Source organism: Neomonachus schauinslandi, chromosome 1, assembly GCF_002201575.2.
Source record: "Neomonachus schauinslandi chromosome 1, ASM220157v2, whole genome shotgun sequence".
NCBI lineage: Eukaryota > Metazoa > Chordata > Mammalia > Carnivora > Phocidae > Neomonachus > Neomonachus schauinslandi.
Genome location: NC_058403.1, coordinates 95,354,804 through 95,380,242, shown reverse-complemented (window position 1 = coordinate 95,380,242; position 25,439 = coordinate 95,354,804). Strand labels below are relative to the sequence as shown.

General features: G+C 38.8%; 1 protein-coding gene across 1 annotated transcript in view; it reads right to left on the bottom strand.

Annotated features, from left to right (window-relative positions):
• WDR49 (WD repeat domain 49) overlaps positions 1-25,439 on the bottom strand; it is a 134,477-nt gene that overhangs the window by 78,960 nt on the left and 30,078 nt on the right. Inside the window, exons 5-7 of the mRNA XM_021702634.1 lie at positions 15,524-15,691; positions 13,717-13,865; positions 4,704-4,937 (exon numbers count right to left, since the gene is read on the bottom strand). Of these exons, the coding sequence (XP_021558309.1) occupies positions 4,704-4,937; positions 13,717-13,865; positions 15,524-15,691 (551 nt within the window). The remainder of the gene's footprint in view (positions 1-4,703; positions 4,938-13,716; positions 13,866-15,523; positions 15,692-25,439) is intronic.

Here is a 25,439-nt window from a genome sequence, read left to right as displayed (position 1 = left end):
AAAGTAGAGCCCAACCCCATTTTTAATGAATGATCTGGCTTGATGTTTGGTGTGATAGTGTGAGAGTTGGTCCTCAAGAAACAGCACCACTCTGACTAAAGTGAAAAAGATCTAGTCTTCAAATTTTTGAAGTCAACATCCCATGCCAGATTATGAGAACTCCACCAGTGACCTCAGGGGTCCTGCTGGAGGCAGCCAGGCAATCGCTGACATGTCTCTTTACATAACCATGCACGTGATTAATATGTTTACTCTTAGAGATTGGGTAAAATGGTAAGAGTCCGGGAGGCAATTTGTGTATCGAATTATCTAATATGCATATATTTTAACCTAGAAACGCATTCCTAAGATTTTACCCTAGAGAGATAAAGTCATGAGTGTGAATATATTTATGCACAAAAAAATTCATAATAGCAAAATTCTCATCAAGGCAAATGGATCAGTAAATTATAATACACATATACAATGGGATACTGTGCTGCTTTTTATTTTTTTTATTTTTTTTAATTTTACCTATTGTGCTGCTTTTTAAAAATGATGAAGTAGGTACAAGGATATATATTCATATATATATGTAATTCCAATATATCACAGAATAAAAAAGTTTACAGAACCATATTTATATAAAATATTCTATGCACAGAGAGATATTTAGAACATGATATTTCCTCAATACTTAGTTCATTTTTTGAGCTTACTGCATGGTTTTAATTTCTTATAATAAGCACATAGTGTTTTACAAAAATAAGTTATTTAAATAATAAAAATGGTTAATATCATTATCTGCCAAAATGCGATGATGCCTAAATATCTAGTCTGACTGTAAATATGTTCTAGATGCAAGACAAACTGAAACGTTGCCTATTTTACAGAAACACATAAACCCACGTCATTAGGATAATAGCCATAGTGATAACTCAGAAATTTTATCTATTCCCGTTTATAGGATACCTACAAATACGTTTTTTAAAGCTTCCTAACCTTCATGGGTTTTTAATAAAAGCTTCATTTAAGAACTCAGTGCAAAGACAGTTCATTACAACTGCCCCCAGGATATTGAGTTACTTTGATTCTTTCAAAATTAAGCATTCCAGGGACTCCTTCATCCTGTCCCAACTTGTCCTGCTGCTAGCTAGCTGCAAGGGCACGCTTTGCTGGGTGAAGAAAAGCATGTGGTTTCTTTTAAAAGATTTTGTGGGGCTTAATATCACTTTCTTAGATGAGGGTGCGAGGATATACCAAGAGGCAGGAAGATAAAGGAAAGTCACAGACTGCAACAAGTTGCTTTTATATAGAGATTGTGTGGAGGCTCCACCAAAGTCCAGACAGAATGAATTCACAATAAAGTGTTGGCATCATGTTAAAATGACAGCAACAGAAAGGAAAGTTTTCATTAAACTCAGACAAAAACAAAGTCTACCAAAAAGACACCAAACCAGATAACCACAGAGCAAGTGCCAGTGGATGGAATAAGCATGGATTCCTTTTGAACTTGGAATGAGAAGTGGTGATAATTCACCAAACCTTGCAATTGAGCAGATATTTGATATTCAGGAGAGTCTAAGGAGTTGCAGGAAAATGCAGAAGTGGGAAACAAGGATCTTTTCCTTACACCAAAAACATAGGAGGAGAGAAAAATGGGAGTTAAGTGTCTGACTGGAAAAGAACTAGAAATTCGAGCAATACTCTAAGAGGGGAGAGGTAAGTGTGGCGTGTCCCTGGAGACTTCAGGAGCTGAGAGGACCAAAGATGGGCTCTGGGACTGAATATTTCTGAGCAGGAACTGCAAGGGCTGAGGAGAGAAGGTTCAGGGTAAACAACTTCCTTTCCTGAAGGGGCATTCCTGGATGAAGCCCAATTCAGGGTCCCCTCCCCCATGCAACATTTAACCTGAGAGGTATGGGGGCGCTGGGGGAGCCTTGCTAAGGCTGGCCATGTGGGAGGAGGGAGGGCTGCTTCCGAGAGGCAGGCCACAGCAAGGCAATGCTGGAGGGATCCGCGCTGTTACCATTTTCATGTCTAGGCTCCCCACTCCCCCCCCCCCCCCCCCCCCCCCCCCACACCCCCCACCCATTTAAGAGTCAATAAACTAAAGCTTAGACATGAGAAGCTAGCTGCCCAACATCTGAACTCTGATCTAACTCAGCGGTTCTCAAAACTTTTGATCTTGGGATTCCTTTACACTCTTAAAAATTATTGAAGAATCCAAACAGCTTCCATTTATGTGGGAGAGAGAGAGAGAGAGACTAGGTATCTACCATATTGGAAATTTAAACTGAGCAACTGTTAAAACACAAGAATACAAAGTCATATATTCCTTTAGCTGTTAGAGCAATGATGTCATCACTCAACCTGTAGCCTCTAGAAAACTCCACTTACACTCATGAGACAGTAAGAGTGACAAAAACAAACAACAAATTAATAATATGATGAAAATAGTTTTGATCTTACAGATTCCCTGAAAGAATCTGAGTCCCCCCAGGAGTCTGAGATCACACTGTGAAAATTGCTCTTTTAACCTCAAGTCCTTGCTTTATTTTTGCAAGACCAGGCAGTGGTATACTCAGTGAATGACGTTCCCAATCTGGTTCTCAGCTCCCTTTACTGCCTCAACTCCCACAACATTTGCCACGTACTTCCAAACACCAGAATAAATCCTCTCCCTGTTTAAAAAAAAAAAAATGCACTGTGAGTGCTCAAGCCTCTTTGAAGGTGCTGATGATGTATCTTCTGTCTGGAACTGCTTCCTTCTCCTTCTAGAGAATCCCGCTATGAGATTTCTGGGCTCTAGTCTGTCACCCACCCCAGCCGCAGGCAGAACTGATCACCTGCCATGGACAGCACTTTGCTCTTCTCTCTACTTCATTTTACTGGATTCCATTTTTCCTTTGTGAGTTAGTAATGTGTCTGCCTTCCCTTCTTTCATCCGTCAGCCCCATAATGAGCACCTGTCAGCAATGAACACCAAGAAGACCTCCAGGACCTGAGTCTCCCTGAGTTACTGGAATGAAGAAACTATAGTGGATGAATCTGCTTCCTCATTGCTGGCACCTGGACTTGTTCAAAACTATTTTATTTGCTTTGTCTAATTACTCTGAAATGATAAATTATCACTGGTGGATGGCACTGTGGGTGATATTGTTTTCTTTGTTCTTAACTGCAATACATTTTTACAGTTATAAATGTAATACAATGTTAAAATGTTTCTCTATAGCTTAGCCACTAATAATCAGCCACTAATAATCAGGAAACATGTATGAAATGAACGGCTCTATGCACTTTATATACATATCAATGCTTTTAATTATTTATACTCTTAACAGCAAAAATAAGTAGAGGTGCAAATACCCAACCCGATTGCACAGGGATTCTTCCCACAGCCTGCACCGTATGGGCATATTCCACTGCTCCTGGTAACTTGCATATATTTGCACTATCTTAGCTTTATCTTCATGTCCCAAATGGAAGGTTCCACATCTTTGTGTCCCATTTCCTGAATTCCTCATGGGATATTGCTCATCTAATGGCCAGACGACATAGGATCTTAACATCTACATACAAACCGAGCTTCTTAACCCCGCAGCTCTCAATTAGCAAAATGTTCTCCTGGAAATAAATACATCTCTCGCTTGGCCACCAGGGAGCCGAATTAACTGGCTGCCTTGGTGAAGTTCAGTAAAACACTGACGGGGGGAATGTTCCCTGCAGATGGAATTCAAAATGGATTGTTTCGTAAAGGATTTTTATCTCCTAGAATAACCAGAAAACAGTGTTTGAAGCGGTGACATGACACACTACTCATTACTAACAAAGGGCTTTCCGCCCCTCACGCAAAAACCCAACTACTCATTTCTGTGCGAATGCAGAAGCTTCTGCAGAAGGGAAGGGAAGGATGGGCCGGAGTTATTGTTTAATTGGCCGCATGCTGGATATGGGCTCTCTGCCTGGCTCCTGCTGTGCGGGTTACGATCAGTCCTGACGTGATCACGGCAGCAGACTACCCTCCGCCGGTCCCTCTCCCTCCGTGACACCATGCACCCACCCGCCCTGTCCTCTGAGAAGGCCTGTGGTCCAGGCAGCATCTTCCCTCCAGAGGAGCCACAGCTTCTTCATTGACATTCAGGTAGCACTCCCATAAGCAAAGGCTGCAAAGTGTCATTAAAGTGGTGGGGAGACAAACAACACTCGTGCTGCATACCAAGTGGCACCACATTTAACTGAATCATTTTATTATGAATACATTCCAGGCTGCCACTGTGAGCCACTGGTGTAAAATAAGCTGGCAAAATGGATCTCTGCTAATTACATTTCATGCATATTTCAGAACTTTCCACGGGGATACGGGAGGCTGGCGTTCATAAAATAGAATTTTACAACCAGGTTCACTTGCATTTGGCATCAAGACCCAAATGAGCAAGTAACAAACAGAAGTTCAATTACGTCGCATGTTTTGTTTGTTTTCACTGGAATATTGTAATTCCTTATAACTCTATCTGCGTCGCCGTGGTCACTGGCTGAAAATGAAATCCCTCTTCAAATCCACCTGAACACACATCCTTGCAGAAAAGCACAAGGCTATTAAATCGTTTCTTTCCCACAATTTTTTTTTGTCTATATTGGTCCTCAGTTGCCTTAGGTTGAATTAAAGGAATGAGCCTCTGGCCATGGAGACTTGTCAGAGAGGGACAGAAAAGCGTCATTACCTGCTTCAAGACCGAATTGTAAAGAACACAAGTGACTGCTGTCTTGTGGCTCTTCACCCTTGTGCTGGCCTCGCTTTTCATTGCCAACAATGCGAGCTGGTTATTAAATGAGATGAAAAGTCGTCCATGGGCTTCATCAAAGTGGAAGAGACATCTGAGGTCCTGACTTTTGGGAAAAGAACAAGCTATCCTCTGGATGGACAGCTGGTGCTGAATATCCCAGAGTCTCAAAACCTGGATAAAAAGTGATCAAGTCATATGAACATGTCAAGAACAATTGTCATTTTTTAGCCAAAATTGTTTCTAGTTCATGCTCAACCCCAGGCAGATTTCCTCCATGGTGCTGTAATTGTTCCTACTTCTGTCATGGCACAGAGTTTTCTTGCATTTCCTTATCCATTTAAATGTCTTCTCACCTGTAATCTTCCCCAGGGAAGGACTGTGTTTTGTCTCAGTCCCCTGAAGAGTGCTGTATTTAGCAAGTACTTGTGGTAGGCAGAGTAATAGTCCCCCCAAATGTCCATGTCCTCCTCCCTGCAGTGTGTATGTTCTTTTGCATGAGCACAAGGGAATTTCCAGATGTGATAAAGTAAGGACTTTGAGATGGAGAGATTACGGGTGAGTCCAATGTCATCATAAGGGAGATTAGAGTGATGGGATGTGAGAAGGACTCTATCTAGTATTGCTGGCTTTGAAGATGGAGGAAGTGGGCTATGTGTCAAAGAGAAGGCAAGGAAAGGGACTCTCCCCCAGAGCTTCCAAAAGAGGAGCCCCTGCCAACACCCTGATTTTAGCTAAGCGAGACCCATGCTGGAATTCTAACCTGCAGAACACAAATACATTTGTGTTGTTTTAAACCACTGAGTTTGTGGTTGTTTGTCACATTAGCAACTGAAAAGTAATATGGTCTCTCTCTAATATATTTAATACTCTCTATATAGTTATACATACACATGAATATATTACATCACTATACAGTATATAATACATATATACATATATATTTTATGTGTGTGTGAAATAAAAGACTTGGTATTAAGTGAAATCAAGTTCACGTAAACCTCAGACATTAGATTCTTATTCAAACACAGACAATCAAGACACAAAAAAGACATGCAGATGGCATGAGACAAGAGCTGAAGAAAACAGGAAGAGCTGCTTTGCAGGTGCACGTGTGGCTGCTGTCAGCCATGGTACGAAATTAACACAGGCAGTGAGGGAGAGTCGGAAGGAAGACAGTGAAAAATCCCTCCAAAAGATGCTAACAGGCAAGTTCTAGGGCTAGACTTCTTGAGTTCTAATCTTGGTTCTGTCCCTTACTTTAGGGCTACCTCTAGCAACTTTCTTTGCCTCTCTGAGGTTTTGATGTAGTACCTACCTCATCCAGTGCTATGAAGATAGGAACCAGACCCCATGTCAAGCATTTAGCATGATGACCAGCATGTAATAGTGTTCAATAAATACTTTTATTATTAAATGCACTGTATTGTGTTTTCATTGTGTAAATATTAGAACCAAAGAGGTTCTTTCAACTAAACCAGTCTATCTTATCCAATGTAAGAATTATTTCTCAATTATCTATAAAAAATGGTCTGTTTAAGTAAGTGTTTGTAACTCCAGAAGGCAGGCAACCCTGCAGTTCTCAATGTATTTTAAATCATATACTCTTTTGGGAAAATAAAATATGTCCAAAATGATGGTCTATCTCCTCCTAAATGCATGTACCCATATATGTACACAATTTCGCATATAATTTTTTGGGTACATAGACATGCACAGCCTTCATACATAGGTACAGATCTTGGGAATCCACAGGACAGAAATCCCTACCATCAGAACTCACTCCATCATGGCAGGATCCTGATTCTCTCACTCTGTTTGCACTTTCTCTCCACGGAGGGGATCATCATTCAAATGTTGTTTACTTTTAACACCATTGTTGCATTGATCCATGGACTAAAATCCAATAGTACTGGAGAGCTTTATTCTCAATCCACCTCTCTCAACCCCAGGTCCTACTCCTCAGAGACAGTCTTTTTTAATTTTTTTTTTTAATTTTTATTTATTTGGAGACAGCCTTCTTTAACCTTCCTGAGTTATAGATTTCTCCATAACACCAAATAATAGCAGTGTATGTATGTGTGTGTACATAGATTATATTGATCAAACGTGTGTATGTGCGTAACATATCATATATTGATCAAATGACTCTCTCCTTTGAAAGAAAAGAGGTTACTTACATTTTTTTTTTCTCCTTTTTCATTCCTCCCAATCTAAGCTTTTTTTTCTGGTCCTATTGGCTGTGATACTTTTAAAAATATACTTATACATTAATTACTGCATTATCAATTTAAGACAGTATCTCTCTACTCATCAAAATGTAAGAATAACACTTGAAGAGCCTCAAGGACCTATGTTAAGCATGGTGCTCAGAATGGGATTAATATTTCAGGGGTGTCTAACCACTGTTAGAGGTTCTATGACTTCTTTAAACCATTTATTTTTGCATTATGATTAAGTCACTCCATCATGAAATTTGCTTACCTTGAGGTTCTGACTATGAAAAGCTCTTAATATGAATCCCATGAGCAAATAATCAAGCCAGACATCTCAATCTTACCTTCAAAAATCTGATGTATTAAGCCAAGACTAGGATTTTTCCTAATTTTGATTCAAAGTATGACAATGTAATTTTGAATCCTCATTCAATTATATTGACAATTCCTCCCTGATTTGTCTACATATCCCATGAGACATACTAGGTGTTCAATAGGTACCTTTCAAATTTGTTGAAGATTGTGGTTCACATAATAATATGTCTTTATCCAGCTCATTGATGGAGATCATTAGCTAGGATAAAGTCCAAGAATACAGAACCCCATAAAATCTTGCCTCACTTCTACATGGTTATTGCAGATTGCAGATCTCATATATTCCACAGATCTCATATAATCTACAATGACATTTTATGAAACTTTTTTGCAGATCCATATAATCCAATTTGCAGATCTCATATAATTGCAGATCTCATATAATCCACTTTGCAGATCTCATATAATTGTAGATCTCACATTGCAGATCTCATATAATCCACAATGACATTTTATGAAACTTTTTCAAACATCTTGTAGAAATAATTATGCTTGATGGATAGGGTAACCTCTCCATTTACCAACAATTATAACAAACTTAAAATGACCTAGTTAACCCCTGCCAGATAAACAGCATCACCAATCCTTCTAACTCCAAGAATATATGTTTATGAAGTAAATTGTTTTTTGTTTTTTGGGGGGAAAGAATTTTTCATTAAAGAATTCATTCTGGTTCTTAAACATTACTAATTTTTTTTTATTTAAAACATTCTGGCAACTCTCCCGAATGTGTTTTTCCTCAAAAATATAAATTCGACAAGAGGGCACCTGGGTGGCTCAGTCGTTAAGCGTCTGCCTTCGGCTCAGGTCATGATCCCAGGGTCCTGGGATCGAGTCCCACATCGGGCTCCCTGCTCTGCGGGAAGCCTGCTTCTCCCTCTCCCACTCCCCCTGCTTGTGTTCCTGCTCTCGCTATGTCTCTCTCTGTCAAAAAAATAAATAAAATCTTTAAAAAAAATAAAAAATAAAAAAAAAATAATAATAAATTCGACAAGAACTAAGACTTGCAAATATTTTTCAGCGTGTTCTAAATATAAATAGAATTGATAAACTGTTATTTTGAATGTGAAAGGCACAAGATTAGACACATCTAGATTATTTTCAAGCACTCATATTGCTTATAATAGTCATATCCTCATTGTTCAGATTCCTGTCTTGTTTTGTATGGATTCCCTTCTAAAAAGTAGAAACTAATTTCATGTCAGAATAATAATCTGGGGCATAGTTGAATATAGATTAATAATAACTCAACAGTATTAATGGACTATAATTTCCACAGAATCATTTTCCACCGTGTTGTTCAAATAATTTATATTGCCTTTAATATTTTATTGACATATAGTCACATAAATTAAATGAAAAATTAAAAATAGATGAGCAATAACCTCTAGTCTATGATAGGTTAGTTCTTGCTATTAGCAACTAGAAGTATGTTTTTTTATCAAAATGTGTATTTCATTACTATTTCTTAAAATTATGGGGGTTTTTTGTTCTGCTTTCCCTCCTTCCTTCAAAGAACCCTAACTCTCTTAATTAGTGATCCATGATCCCAATAAGCCCCTTCCATCTTTAATTCTCTAATTTTTCTCTCCACTGAGGATGAAAGCAACATTGATATATTAACATCAATGCACAAAACAGTGTTCCGGCGCTCACCTAGAAATCATGTCACGGTATGTGACCTCGCACATGTTTTTCAGTTTTTTCTACACTACCGCATTCTATATGAATGGTTCTTAACCTTGACATTAGAAACACCTACAGTACTTTAGAAATCACCTGTTTGGGCCCTTTTGCCAGGTCAATTAAATCAGAAACTCTAAGGATGGGGCTCAGGCATTAGTATATATATATTTTTAATTTCCCAAGCATTTCCTTTGCATTGTACCTTGACTTCTCTACATGGTTTTAAGGCCAATGCTAATATCCTTGAACAAGAAATCTTTCTCTCAGCTTAATCAGTAATATCATGTGGCTTGGCTTTAAACCAGATAACTGTATTCTCCTTCTTTCCTAATCAGTCTTTATCCTTTTAGTCATGAAAAAATCTCACATTAATTCAGTTTTATTAATCAAGTCCTTTGACAAAATGTAACTTAAATACCTAGTTAATATTTGAGAAGCATGGGTTCTTCTCTTTGATATTCAAGTTGACTTCTGGGATAGAATTAGGCCACAGTTCAGAAAGAAGTGTATTTAATATCAATTTTCATTCCAGATTCCTAGCGAGGTTTTCTTTATTCTTCGTAGGAAAAATAAATAAACTGACAAACACCTAAGCTTAAAAATCACAATAGAACAATTGATACTTTTTAATTTATATTTTCCACAAATTTTGATCTAAACTGTACACTCTGTTTTCATCATGACAACTCAGAACTTGTGATGTCTGTCCAAGCTCAGCCTTCCTAAGTCTAGTTCTTGGAATGGCATGTTTGGGGGCTTTCTATTTCATCATCATTTTTATATTAGGAGAAATAAGTACCTAAGCTTATCATTTTGTCACATTATCAATATCAAGATGAAATTTAGCTATTAACATAATGATGAGGGCATATTTTTTTCCTTAATCTTTACCTTGCTTTGACTGTTAGCTATTTAATAATGCAAGATTATTCATATACATTAGAACTAAAAATCAGTGGACTGAGATCAGAAACCTGGATCCTCATTTTAATATTACTTAGATCTGTCAGCTTAGTTATGTGATTTTACCTATCCATTTCCTCACCTTTCTCCTAAAGTGGCCCCTGCCAGCTCTGAAATTCTGCCAATCTGTCTAGAATGTACTAAAGTTGCTCAACCTATTATCTATAGATTCCAAAACAACAATTCAAACAAATTTACAAAGGGGCACTGTGAAGATTGGACTAGAGAAATGTAGGACGCCACCATGTTTTCAGTCTAATTTTGCTGAGGAATTTTTTCTGCTCCCATGGTGCTCCTGGGTGGCTCAGTCAGTTAAGTGTCTGCCTTTGGCTCAGGTCATGATCCCAGGGTGCTGGGATTGAGTCCCACATCGGGCTCTCTGCTCAGCAGGGAGCCTGCTCCTCCCCCACCACCCCGCTTGTGCTCTTGCTTTCTCTCTCAAATAAATAAATAAAATCTTTAAAAAGAAAATTTTCCTGTTCCCTGCAAGAGACAGAATCATTTCACATAGACATAATAAAACTGCACGAAACAATAGGAAAACATGTAAATACAACTGTTATTTTGTCCTGTAACTGTTATATTTATAAACAGGTAACTTCATGGATGGGTGGGTACATGGAGAGATGTATGGATAGATAGGGCATCTGTTTTCAGTGCCCTTTGTAAAACCAAATCAGCATATTTACATTTTGGTAACACGTCCAAGTTTAATTCAGAGTAGGAGGGAAAAAAGATTCATAGTGTCCTAATAATGACATAAAAGTAAGGGAAAAGTAGAAAACAGACTCAGATGACTCTATCAAAGTGAGACTTGTTTGGTTTCATCAAACATTTGCTACTAACTCCTGTCATCCTGTAGGGGATAGATATAAAATGAAATAAGAAAAAGAGAGAGAGAGTATATATCACTAGGGGATTTTGAGGAGAGCAGTGCAGCATCTCAGCTCTCTGGGGTAATCCACAAAATGGATAGCCTATTTCAGATGATAGGATAAAAGGAACTGATGGAACTGGATCTCCTGAATACTCCTTTATGTATTAACAAGTCTATTTCTTCAGAATTTAAGCCTTTGGATAATCCATAAAAGCCTCATCAGTGAACGCTTAAAGGCAATTTCGTTTGACATGATATATGCATGATCCACTGTATAGCTCAGGTAATGTTTTTTATCATCAAGTCATAGAACAGAGCTTCCTTTAAGAAGTATTTTTACCAGTTTTTTTTTTCCAGAACTGAAGTCAAACCTAAAATATTGGCCACAAATTAAAATCTTCTCTGTGCTAACCATCTTTAAATTATTACCATAACCATTATCTTCTCTGTTTTTTTTTTTTACATTCTTTTCAACAAGAATAAGAGAAGATAAACAGCTCTAAGACTCAGATTTCTGCTAAGTGTCTGTTTGTGTATTCAATCACCGAGCTTGAAAAATTCAAAACATTTTTCAGGCACTATCAAAGCAAAAATAGAATGATAAAACAGCTTTGGAAGAGGCTAGGTAATCTTAATACTGAGGATACCTATACACAATCCATTCTGACTCTAAGGACTTTTTTTTTTTCACTTGCTTTTAAAGTGATAAAACATTTCGTGCACTAAAACATCAGTGAGTAACTGATGTCAGCCTTCTCTGACCATCTCAAGTGATCTCAAGGAGAAACCCAAAACAGGAACAACCAGAAAACCAGGTAAGCAGAAGCATGCTGGCAATATTTTTGAACAGTCAGATATGATAGAAACATAATGTATTAAGATGACCTAAGCGGTCTTTCACAAGTATATGTGGAAATCCGTAAACCTTAGTTTTTACACCCAAACAAATTATACCTTGTGACACAAAATTATACCTTGGAGAACTGCTTGTAAGTACGTATACCCCTTCCCCTTTTCACATATAATCCCCTGTAAACTTACAAACTTTGGAGCAGTTCTTCAGAACAATGTGAAATACTGTCTCCCAGGCTATAGTCTTCAGTAAGATGAATAAGGTATTTACTAACCTACTTTAAGATTGGCTTTTTTTTTTTCAGTCAACACTTTCATGGAATTCTGTTATAATAAAAGCCCTGTTATTTCTTTCATATTTATGTTTGATAAAGATTCATTTAAGATTTACTGAGAACCTACAAACAGGTACAACTGGAGTACAGGAAACACCCTCTGTGACTCCAAAAACTCTGAAACTTTGAGGATAAACAGGCATTTGCCAAGTGATGATCAGGAGAGGGAACCAAAGGCAGAAGGAAGAGCACGCTGCAGAGCCATGAGGCAGCATGGCGGGAAGAGCCAAAGGTGCGATATGGCTGGAGCATTAAGTGAACGAAAGAGAAAAGCAGGAAATAAAATAGGGTAACAGGCTGGGGGAGGGCTTTGTACAAAAGCTTAAGAATTCTGGAGTTCGTATTTAGACTCAGAATTCCATGAAGTGCTAAACAAGTTTTTTTTTTACTAACCACCTCATTAGCAGGATAAGGGGCAGATTAGAGTTTGCAAAATCTTGGGCAAAAGAAGATGAGACTTTGAATTAGAGCAGGGGGAACTGAGAGGGAGAGGTGAGGCCAATAAATATATTTTGATGGCAGAATCAACCAGAATTGGGAGAAGATTTGCACAATAGGTAGTACAGTAAAATAAGCAAGTTTGGCAGAACTTGTGGATGGGGTGTGGCTAAGGAGCTGAAGAGAAGTTTCTATTTAATTTTTACATATACACGTATTGCTTTAGAATAAAATGAAAATTCAGATTCACTGAAAGGCTCAGAGGCTGTACTCAGTAAGCCTATTGCCCATCCTTCTTCTCTTCACAACCAAACATCTTGAAATCTATCACGTTACCTGGATCTATAAAATCAGGCATTATGGAAAATGGAAGTTTTACAGAGAAACAAGTGACACGATTATTAGAGATTAAGAAATTTTCCTAAGGGGATATGGATAGTAAATAATGTGGTCACGATTTGACCTGGACTGTCTGGTTCTGGTACCATGTTTTTCTTCCCACCATATTTAAAACATCCCATAAATATCTCCAAAGAAAAATGGACTGATATACATAATTGAAATGGTTTTTTTTAAGATTTTATTTATTTATTTATTTGACAGAGAGCGAGCAAGCACAAGCACAGGGAGCAGGAGAGGGAGAAGCAGGCTCCCCAGTGAGCAGGGAGCCCAATATAGGACTTGATCCCAGGACTCTGGGATCACAACCTGAGCCAAAGGCAGATGTTTAACCGACTAAGCCACCCAGGAGCCCCTGAAATGTCCTTAATATACTTGATAGCTTTCAGATTAACTCTGATGTCTTCAGATTAATTTACTGAGTTTCCTCAATATCAAAACAACAATAGCTAATTAGCTGTGCCTCTTCATATCTTACCATTACCAAGCAACATTTCCTCATCTCCATTTGTTTTTTCTATTGAATTAGTGAGAACTTTGGAAACTCAAGATGTAACATTTTAAGAATGCAGTTAAAAGGATTAAATCCATGAGTGTATGGTTTTTTAATGAAATACTTTGTTCAGTTACCCAGGACTATGCTTAAATTACCATAAATACCTTTTCCAAATTTAGATTTCCAAAGCCATAGTAGTTAGCCAGTGTATTTTAAAAATCCACACCAGCCCTCAGAGGAATTCAGGCCCACAGACAGATTTAGGTAGGAACTGAGGAGGCAGAACTAAACAAATTAAATGTACAACGTTACTTACTTTATCTTTGGAGAAGCTGAAAAGCTGTTTTCTTGCAGTAAAGAACTGAACAGCTATTACACTGGCTGAGTGACCCCAAAGGACACCAACTGGCTTGGAGACAACATAGGGGTTCCAAAGGCAAACTTTATTGTTGATGCCAGCAGTTGCTAATCAGAATTAGAAGGGGGAAAAAAGTGGTTTTAGTAACGTGAACAACCCATACAATTTCCTTTTTGAAATGAATATATGCCCCATATCTGGGGGTTGCTAAATGTCTCTGAGCACTAATGCACCCTGCCTTGAAGGAAGGAAGATCGTGTTGTCAGGCTAATGGGGCACGAGTTCTATCACTGGAAATGGTTGACTGGAGGGAGAATGGGGAAGGAGTGAGCATGAGGTGACAGGACAATACAGTCCCACTTAGGAGGCAACGAGCGGCCCAACCAGGAGGGCACGACATCCGGCTTCCCAGTCCTGATGTTTTCCCCCTCCAGCTAGCACAACCTAGGAGTGGAGACCACATTATAGTTATCCCAGGAGGGAGCAAAAACTAAAACAATATTTAAAGTTCCCAAATTAATGAGAAAGTATATGGAAACAAATTATTTCCACTGCCCTATAAATAATTGAGTATTTACAAGCACACCAACAGCAGAATTATACCTTTGACCTGCTCTATTGAGAGAATAAGATATTTTTAAGCATGAATTGGTTTCATTGAGGGAGCACATCAAGAGCGGGGGTTACAGTGGGTCTTCAGGTCTGGGGAAACTCAGTAGAGCGCTCTTTGGTTTTCTCTTGTTGACGGCTGACTGTAGTGCTGAGAGCTTGGTCACTCTTATTTTTCCAGCACTATGCCAAGTACAAAGAAGTGATCAGTGTAAAGGGGCTGAAATAATTATTAATGAGTCAATGAAATGGTTGATATTGAAGTCCTTTCGAACTCGCTTGGCTAACCCAGCCTTCTCTAATAGGTCTCCAATTCTCTTCTAAAGGTAGTTCCTGGCATTTTCCTGAGTTCATATTCAAGGTGTCTGTTACCATGACTGTCAGCCATGATCATTAGGGATTTCAGAGACTCAGCCTCCTAGCTGATACCAGTACTTTTCTATGAATGATAATTATCGAATGAGGCTTATATTAATATGACCCATTCCAAAGGCCATTTGTATGTTCATTCTCTGTCACTACCCTATTAATTTTTAATACCTCACTTTTTTTTACAATGTTTGAATATATATACATATTTATAGATATTATATATCAAATTATCAGCTTTCAAAATGTCATATATTTTATTTAAATAGTTAACGCTTGAAACCTTTCAGCTTATTTCTCCAACTAACATCCTCTTTTATGTCCAAAAAAGGAACTCTCATTTTAAACTAAAATTCAGATAATCTGAAAATGTTCAAAAAGCACTGGAGGTTGCATTCTGACAGGGGAAAAACGTGCAGCATTTTGCCGCTGTCCCGCGCACATGCGTGCTGTAGCCGCGCCAGCAGCAGGTGGAGGGACGGCAGAAAGAACAGACATGGCACAAAAACGGTCTTCTTCCTCTGTATCATCTTACGCCCCCACAGATTCTAATAAAAACACTAATGAAAGCGTCGGGGTGCTTCCTCCTATTTTCACCCCAATGTAGTTCCTACGTGCCGCACGTCACAATGCGTCATTATCAGACATTCTCAGGCAATAAAATGTGAGCTGTTCAAGTCGGTCTCCCTGGCAGTAAAGCAACAAGGTGGAGAGGCTCCCTGCATACCAATATGCATCCCAGACTATTTATGAGGCCCTCGTAGTTATCATGATTTATTTTACATACCAATTAAATTGAGCTGAGAGTGGTAATCAAAAGCATGAATGCCCTCAGCAACATCGAAGGATGTCATTTTAAGATGCTTTTTTGATTTCTCTCTCCAAGCCAGCACCACAGTGTTTGTATTGCTGGTTGTACTGGAAATGATAGCATCTAAAGATGCATTGTAAGTAACTGATAAAAAAAAAAGAAGAAGAAAAGAAAAGGATCTTAGTTGGTTTCTCACAAAACATGAGCAAAATAGAACTGCTTTAATACCTAAAGTCAAAAGTGAAGCCCAGATTATGATCACACAGCCTGACGTGTGGGGAATACCTCACTAATGAATGCTTCCCCCCTCCATGAAAGAATTTACAATGAGAAGTTGCAGCTAAGTCGGCATTCAGACATTTTACCCAATCTCAGGATACCTTGAACTTTTTTTCAGTTGGAACACATGGCAGGAAACAACATGAGTCACAATAATCATATGGGATTCTGGAGATTTAAGATGAATAATTGGCCAGATTCCTGGGTTCCTCCTCCTGGGTCTGAAGCAGGCAAACAGGAGCTTACCAGCCATCTGCTGCTCCCCGAGGTCCAGCTCATGCCCAAACCATGGTTTATTTAAGCCATGACTGGTCTAGAATGTTAGAGTGGGATTGCCAGATGTCAATGCCTGGCACAAACACAGCCAGACTCAGGCAAAAATGGCTGCTCCTACATCCTGGATGACCCAACACCACACACTGGGGAGCAAAATTCCAATCCCCAAGCGAGGAAACTGATCTTGCTGTCTTTTATCAGGAGGATCTTTCCATTTCTATCAGACTCACTGGTTCCAAAAGGCAAATAGCTCTTACCGTCTAGGAAGGATATTCTTATCTCTTCCTTGTTTTCTCTCCTTCTTTTCTCTCATCTTTCTTTTTTTTTTTCTTTTTTTTTAAAGATTTTATTTATTTATTCATGAAAGACAGAGAGAGAGGCAGAGGGAGAAGTAGGCTCCCAAGGAGCAGGGAGCCCGATGCGGGACTCGATCCCAGGACCCTGGGACCATGACCTGAGCCGAAGGCAGACGCTTAACCATCTGAGCCACCCAGGCGCCCCTCATCTGTCTTTCTTTCAAAAGAGAAAGAGAGAGGGGAAGGAAAGGAGAAAAAACCTAAGAAGTGATCAGATCCTATAAAGGTGAGTCCTCTGAGTCTCACTAGGGAGCAATCAATTTCCAGGCCATAAAGGTCCCTGAGCACCGCCACTCCCCTGCTGTTACCTTACAGGAAGTACCAACGGTCTAAAATCTGATGACAACTGTTCTCATAGGAAGCAACCTCACTGAAAATATTCCCTTTGTTTACAGAAAATGCTGAGGGTATTGTAACTTGACTCAGTGAAGCAATATTATAAGATCTAAAGTGTATAACAACACTATAATTATATCTTCAAATCCATGGAAATTTCATAATATCATTATAGTACAATCAAAATAAAGTATTTCCACCCAGAAAATTGCTTTGTCATGTGTTCCCCACATTATATCCAACTATCATCTTCAGTTTCAAGGCTATAAAGAAGTACATTCTGCTCTGGTATTCAAAGTACTGCTTTTAGATTTCAATCTGCAGGCTACCAAGTGACATTTATGGGCCTGTAGTGTTACATATTGGAGGCTCAACAATTCACACTTTATTTCTAGACCAAGATATAACTTGTATCTGATTAGATTGTGGAATGCCAGAGCTCCTGAGAATGCCTGAGTAAGAAGAGGTGAGGGTAAAGCCATTTCCTTAAAATCAAATTATCTGATAAATAAAAATGTGTTCCTCACTTCTGGAAGACAGCAAAGGAAATGATAGGTTATGATGAAAAAGTTTTTAAAATATCAAGCAAGGGAATGGGCTGAACTGATAAAATAAATGATTTATTTTTAATACTTGCAGTGAGTTTGAAGATTGGTAGAGGGAAAATATTTTTTAAATTACTTTTAGATAATATTCTGAGGAGAAAAAAAGACAATCTGATCATGTCTGTCCATTAAGATGCTCACTTTCCATGCTTCCACTCTTTGCCACTTAGTCATAAAAAAGGGCTTTAAAGGAACTGCCATGGATCCCTGTTCTCATTTGTGTTGTCAAAATGACCCTGTGTAATGGCAATTAGTTAATGTGGGAAAAGTGATTTGAAAATGAAAAGTGATACCTGAAAACCGAGTAAGTAATGCTATTAGGAGAAGTTGGAATAAGCTAGAATGAGGCTACTTCGTATAATCTGCCAACAGGTAGAAGCTGGAGCAGAGTAGAAAACTGGGCCATTTCTAACTAGGAATTCTTATGATCATTTCCCAAGCTTTTTTGCTTTATGAGTCGTATGACTTAGGAAAACATCCTACCTTGAACTTTCTTGATGTTCTCTTGCTTGAGGGGGTTTGTTTGCAGTTGCATTTCTTATTGTGAAGTTGGAGTCCTAGTCTCTTAGACCACCACAGGGCCCTCTATATTCTGAGCAACTACCATTTCAAGAAGGAAAGATAGAAAGAATAACCCTAGCTATTTCATTTTTAGAAATCAAAATGCGTCTAATTCAGCACTGCTAAGCACATTAAAAAACAATAATGCAATTAATTTAATGACTTCTCAAAATACTGATTTGACCCATGTTCATGATACAAACGAATCTTCACCTTCCACCACGCTATTAAACAAGCTGCAGGAAGAGACCTCTTTTCTTCAAACCTAAGCCACCAGCTCTGCCTGGAATGGCCACCAATCCCTGTATGATGGATGGAAGATGACTCCAAACTTGGCCATGAAAGAGAGGAGAAGGCAAGGGGGTCAATGCTCAGAGACAAAGACCCTTTGCTTTTCTTTGCTCCCACTTTAATTGGTCCTTCAGGATAATCACAAATCCTTATCACCGTTTCTCAAGCACTCGATGTGTGACAAGGAGGTCTTACTGAAACTAGGAGGATCTGTTTACGGGAAAGATACGATATGCTAATCTGCATGTTCTAGGAGTTCTGCCTAACATAGCCTAAGGGACAATGCACATATCTCTTAGATTACAGGGCGGCTGTTTAGGCTAAGAAGGCTTCGGGAAGGCAACTCCCCGTGGCATTCCAATGGCAGAGTGGTCATGAGGGCCTCGGCATTCCAAAGGCCTATGCCCTTCTCTGAAACCTTCCCTGCCCTCAGCGGCCTCTGTGTTACATTTTAGCAAGCCAGTATTATGGCTGATTTCATGCTCTGCATTAACCCCAACAACTGCCTTAAACACAGCAAGAGAACTGGTAGGAAGGACACGGTGTTCCAGCGAACTCAGGGATGCACCATCTTTTTGTCTGGAGTAATTTAGATGCAGGGAAGTGGAGCAAGGCACAACAAGATGCTAAATGTAGCTTCTCTTCCAAACTTGGTCTCTATCAGTTGTGAAGCCTTCCCAAGGAAATGCAATCTGGGATCTGTATGCTAAATTCTCTGGCACACCTCCATTAATTAGTGCAGAAATTATTGATTTGGGTATCAGTCTAAACTGTTTTGTACCTTCTCCTAGCCATGGTCAAACAAAGTGGACAAAACACCTTTCAATTTAATTAAAAAAAAAAAATCAATGCTTTTTTTTTTTTTTTTTTAGGATTTTATTTATTTATTTGAGAGAGAGAGAATGAGAGAGAGAGAACACATGAGAGGGGATTGGGTCAGAGGACGAAGCAGACTCCCTGCCGAGCAGGGAGCCCGATGCGGGACTCGATCCAGGGACTCCAGGATCATGACCTGAGCCGAAGGCAGTTGCTTAACCAACTGAGCCACCCAGGCGCCCCTCAGTGCTTTTTATTATTGGCAGTTTCGTGCTCACTTTTTCAGAAGCTACACTTTCAGTCTATGGTGCCCAAGATTTCCAATGACATTGTCTATATGAGGAGGCAATTATCTGGGACCAAAAAAAAGGTAAAACTTCTCTGAGATTCAAGACACTTATGTCTCACCACGATTTCATAAAAACTCGGTCCTTACTTTACAAGCATTTCAGAATGTAATTATTTTTCTATTAAAATATGACACAGAACCATTCAGACAGATGAAAACATTTCTCCTTCAAAGTTTTAAATAAGAAATCTGAATCTTATCTTAAAGCAGTAAGCCAATACTCTTATGTCTGAAACTAAGTTTTTCCTTTGACATTTCAGCTTTTTATCCTTAGCTTCCATGAAACATTATTACCATACTTGCTCATGTATTTCTTTCTTTCCTCAATTGTATATTCTTTCCTCACACTAAGAATAAAATCAGCCAAAATATTTCTTGATGAGTTCTAAGAATATCAATTCCTGTTGCTGGGATAAATATGTATATATATATCTCAGATGAAACCAAACATTGGTTGCTTGCTCCCAGTAGGGTCAGTCTTGTGGACCAGAGAGCATACTCTGTACTAAGCCCACTGTTCTATTTTTGACTCCAGCCTGCCCTCCTCTTTCTCCCTCCTTCTTCATTTTAGCATTTCTTTCCTTCTCCTCATACTGAAATAACTGAGCTGCAAACAAACAAAAAAGTTGTATTTAAGCTTCTAATCTCTATTGCTAAATCTGGAAATGGGCATTTATTTACTGGTTAGGACTAAAGTGAGTCCTCCTTTCAGAGGTGCTAAGAAAAATATAAAAATTTAAAATTTGAAGTAAGAGAAAATCTTATAGAGACTCTTCACCTTTCTATACTCTGTGCTTTCTCCTTTTTAAATTATCTTCTCTATTCATTTTCCTCAATATTCAGTCATATAGTATTATTAAACTATACATTATTTATAGTTTTTTTACCCCAATCACTTTTTAACCATAAATAACCCCCTATTTTAAAAAATTCGCATCTACTAATACTTATCAAGATTTCTTTTGGTATCTCTCTTTCCTTTTGCAATATTTTTCAGTAGTATTTATCCAAGGTCTTAGTCTGTTCAGGCTGTTATAACAAAACAGACTGGGTGGCTTAAACAATAGACATTTATTTTTTACAGTTTCGGAGACTGGAAAGTCCAAGATGAAGGTGCTGACAGATTCAGTGTCTGGTAAGGGCCCACTTCCTGGTTCATAGGTGGCCTAATTCTTGCTGTGTCCTTACATGGGGAAGAAGTGAGAGATTCTCTGGGGTCTCTTATAAGACATGAATCCTATTCATGAGAGCTAAACTCTCCAGACCTAACCACCTCCCAAAGGCACTATCCTCTAATACCATCATATTGGGGTTAGAATTTCAACATCCAAATTTGGGAGGGGACACAAACATTGAGTCCATAACATTCTGCCCCTCCCCCCCATCCATTCCCTTCTCGAATGCAAATTACATCCCAATAACCTCAAAGTCTTACTTAACTCATTCCAGCATCAACTCTAAAGTCTAAGTTCAAAGGCTCATCTAAATAAGGTATGGATAAGACTTGGGATACAATTCATCCTGAGGAAGATTCCTTTCCAAGCTGTGAACTTAGGAAATCAAACAAGTTGTGTGCTTCCTGAAAAAGTGATGGAACAGGCATGAGATAGGCATTCCCATTCCAAAAAAGGAGAAATAGGAAAGAAGGAAAGGGTAATAGATACCAAGGAAATACAAAGTCTAACAGGGAGAACTCCATTAAACCTTAACAGCCAAGAATAATCCTCTCTGGCTTGATGCTCTGCCTTTCAAATCCATTGGAGTGGCAATGTTATCCCCATGGCCTGGTGGGTGCTGTCCACACTAGGACAGTGACCCCAGCCATGCTGCGGCTCTCTGGGGTGACCCACTGCCCGTCCTGGCTCCTCTGAGTGTGGCCACACCACGACTCTCTGCAGAGCCCTCATCCTTAGGAGCTAGGTTGAGGCAGTCTGCCCCACATGAACTAGAGAGGCAGCCTCATCCTTTGAAAACACTTTGCAACACCTCAGAAGAAAAGAAACAGGAACTTGTAGACATAGAAATAGAATCTAGGTAACCTAAAACACAGTGATTTAAAATAAGTTTTTAAAAGACTGAATAAAAATGTATAAAGCCTCCTTAACTTTAGGATAATATGAAACATCTAAGATATATATAGATATAGATATAGATAGATAAATAGACAGACAGATAGATAGATAGATAATGGGAGTCCCAGAAAAAAGAGGGGGGAACAGAAAATTTTGGAAAAAATAACAATAGAAAAATTTCCAAGTGTAATGAAAACCACAGAGCCATAAATCAAAGAATCTCAATGAATTCCAAGCAGCATAAACACACACACACACATACACAGACACACACACCAAGAACACTGAAGCACATCACACGTAAGTTGCTTAAAATCAGTGAGAAAGGGAAAACCTGACAAAACAACGTATCACGTGTTAGAGTAGACACTAAGGAGAATAAAGGACATAATGTATGCCATAAAAAGATTGTTTTAGTTTTCAGTTTATGTATAAATGTGGTTTACATGTGAGGCATCCAAATTTCCTCTGGGTCTGAAAGAGTTATGGCAGGCAGGATAAAAGTTCTGATGTAGGTACAGAAATTTTTAGGATTGTTTCACAGATCGGGCAGAATCTGAAAGCAAGATTCTTAAGAAGCCAGGAGCAAAGCCCAAATTGAGAACACTGCATATCACGTAAAGAAAAGTCCATCTGAATTAGACAGAAGAAGAAGCAGAATAAGGAGTTTGGTAAAGGTAAAGGAAGTTTCAGGAACAATACTGGCAAGAAAGACTCTTCTTTGGTGGCAGGATCTGGATTATCCCAGAATAAGGGATCCTTCAGATATAGTCTGCATTGAAAAGGTGAGTGGAGAAGAATTGGGCCCAAGAGGGCATCTGTGATCTGCAAATAGAACATTCTCCACCTGGAAACTGATGTCTTTGTGAGACATTCTAAAATGATTCATCATCCCACATTTTCAGACTTCAAGTCCTTAAAAATTTCTGTCTCAGAAGGTTGCTTATTTCTTTCCTTGCTTTATCATTTCTACTTTCTCACAATCAAAGGCCTTCTAACTAACCAGTCTGGTTGCAGTTTCATTCTTTGTCCTCCAACCTACGCCAGACAGAACTACCAGACAAATCTTTCCTAAATGCTGTGTGCACCAGGGCTTTCCAAGTGTCCTCAAAAACCTTCAGTACTGCACTGTTTCACTTTCCAGCAAGTGTAAACTGGGCAAGCTGCCAAGATTTCCAACATATGTCCCTATTAGACCTATTCACATTTATTTCCTCAATACTCAGCGTCTGATCTATTCATGTCCATCTCTCTGATCTATTCATGTCCACCATTAGGTCTGCTTGTCTCCCTTTACTCATGTTCACCATGCCCTCCCTTTTTCCATCTACCCATCCTTCAAGTAGCACCACGCACCCTTGAAGCTTTTCCTCATAAATTTGCTGCTTAAGCATTACTATGGGAGTTAATATCTTGTTTATATGGTTTAGTAGTTAATTTTCAATACCACTGTACAATGTTCTTTTTTTTAAACCAACATACTATTTATTTTTTTAATTTTATTTTATTATGTTACGTTAGTCACCATACAGTACATCATTAGTTTTTGATGTGGTGATCCACGATCCATTGTTTTCATATAACACCCAGTGCTCCATGCAGTACATGCCCTCCCTAATACCCATCACTGGGCTAACCAATCCCCCCACCCCCCTCCCCTTTAAAACCCTCAGTTTGTTTCTCAGAGTCCATAGTCTCTCATGGTTCATCTCTCCCTCCGATTCCCCCCCTTCATTTTTCCTCTCCTTCTCCTAATATCCTCCATGCTATTCCTTATGTTCCACAAATAAGTGAAACCATGTGATAATTGACTTCCTCTGCTTGACTTATTTCACTTAGCATAATCTCCTCCGGTCCCATCCATGTTGATGTAAAGGTTGGGTATTCATCCTTTCTGATGGCTGAGTAATATTCCATATATATGGACCACATCTTCTCTATCCATTCATCTGTTGAAGGGCATCTCAGCTCTTTCCATGGTTTGGTTATTGCGGACATTGCTGCTATGAACATTGGGGTGCATATGGCCCTTCTTTTCACTACATCTGTGTCTTTGTGGTAGATACCCAGGAGTGTAATTGCTGGGTCATAGGGTAGCTCTATTTTTAACTTTTTTGAGGAACCTCCACACTGTTTTCCAAAGTGGCTGTACCAACTTGCATTCCCACCAACAGTGTAAGAGGGTTCCCCTTTCTCCACAACCTCTCCAACATTTTATGTTTCTTTCCCTGTCGATTTTTGCCATTCTAACTGGTGTAAGGTGGTATCTCAATGTGGTTTTGATTTGAACTTCCCTGATGGCTAAAGCAACAAATGATGCCTAAGCCACACATTAGAAGAGAAATAATTAAGATTAGAGCAGAGATCAATGAATTAGAAACCGGAAACACAGTAGATCAGATCAACGAAACTAGAAGCTAGTTCTATGAAAGAATTAATAAGATCAATAAACCACTGGCCAGACTTATCCAAAAGAAAAGAGGAAGGACCCAAATTAATAAATTATGAATGAAAGGGGAGAGATCACGACTAACAACAAGGAAATAGAAACAATTACTAGAAAGTATTATCAACAACTATATGTCAATAAACTGAGAAATCTGGATGAAACAGATGCCTTCCTGGAAGCCTATAAACTCCCAACACTGAAACAGGAAGAAATTGACAACCTGAATAGGCCAATAACAAGTAACAAGACTGAAGCAATGATCAGAAACCTCCCAAAAAACAAGAGTCCAGGGCCTGATGGATGCCCTGGGGAATACTACCAAACATTCAAAGAAGAAATAATACCTTTTCTCCTGAAGCTGTTTCAAAAAATAGAAACAGAAGGAAAACTTCCAAACTCATTCTATGAGGCCAGCATTACCTTAATCCCCAAACCAGGCAAAGTCCCCATCAAAAAGGAGAATTTCAGACCGATATCCCTGATGAATATGGATTCCAAAATCCTCAACAAAATCCTAGCTAATAGGATCCAACAATACAGTAAGAGGATCATCCACCACGACCAAGTGGGATTTATCCCCGCATGCAAGGGTGGTTCAACATTGGCAAATCAATCAATGTGATAGAACACATTAATAAGAGGAGGGAGAAGAACTATATGGTCCTCTCAATTGATGCAGAAAAAGCATTTGACAAAATACAGCATCCTTTCCTGATTAAAACTCTCCAGAGTATAGGGATAGAGGGAATATTCCTCAAGGTCATAAAATCCATCTATGAAAAACCCACAGCAAATATCTTCCTCAATGGGGAAAAGCTGAGAGCCTTTCCCTTAAGATCAGGAAAATGTCAAGGATGCCCACTCTCGCCACTGTTGTTCAACATAGTACTAGAAGTCCTAGCAACAGCAATCAAACAACAGAAAGAAAGAAAAGTATTCAAATTGGCAAAGAAGAAGTCAAACTCTCTCTTTTCGCAGACGACATGATACTTTATGTGGAAAACCCAAAAGACTCCACCCCTAAATTACTAGAACTCATCCAGCAATTCAGTAATGTGGCAGGATACAAAATCAATGCACAGATATCAGTTGCTTTCTTATACACTAACAACGCAACTGTAGAAAGAGAAATTAGAGAAACTATTCCATTTACAATAGCACCAAAAACCATAAGATACCTCGGAATAAACCTAACCAAAGAGGTAAAGGATCTATACTCTAGGAACTACAGAACACTCATGAAAGAAATTGAAGAAGACACAAAAAATGGAAAAACATTCCATGCTCATGGATTGGAAGAATAAACATTGTTAAAATGTTTATGCTACCCAGAGCAATCTATACCTTCAATGCCATCCCGATCAAAATTCCAATGACATTTTTCAAGGTGCTGGAACAAACAATCCTAAAATTTGTATGGAATCAGAAAAGACCCCGAATCGCCAAGGAGATGTTGAAAAAGAAAAACAAAGCTGGGGGCATCACGTTGCCCAATTTCAAGT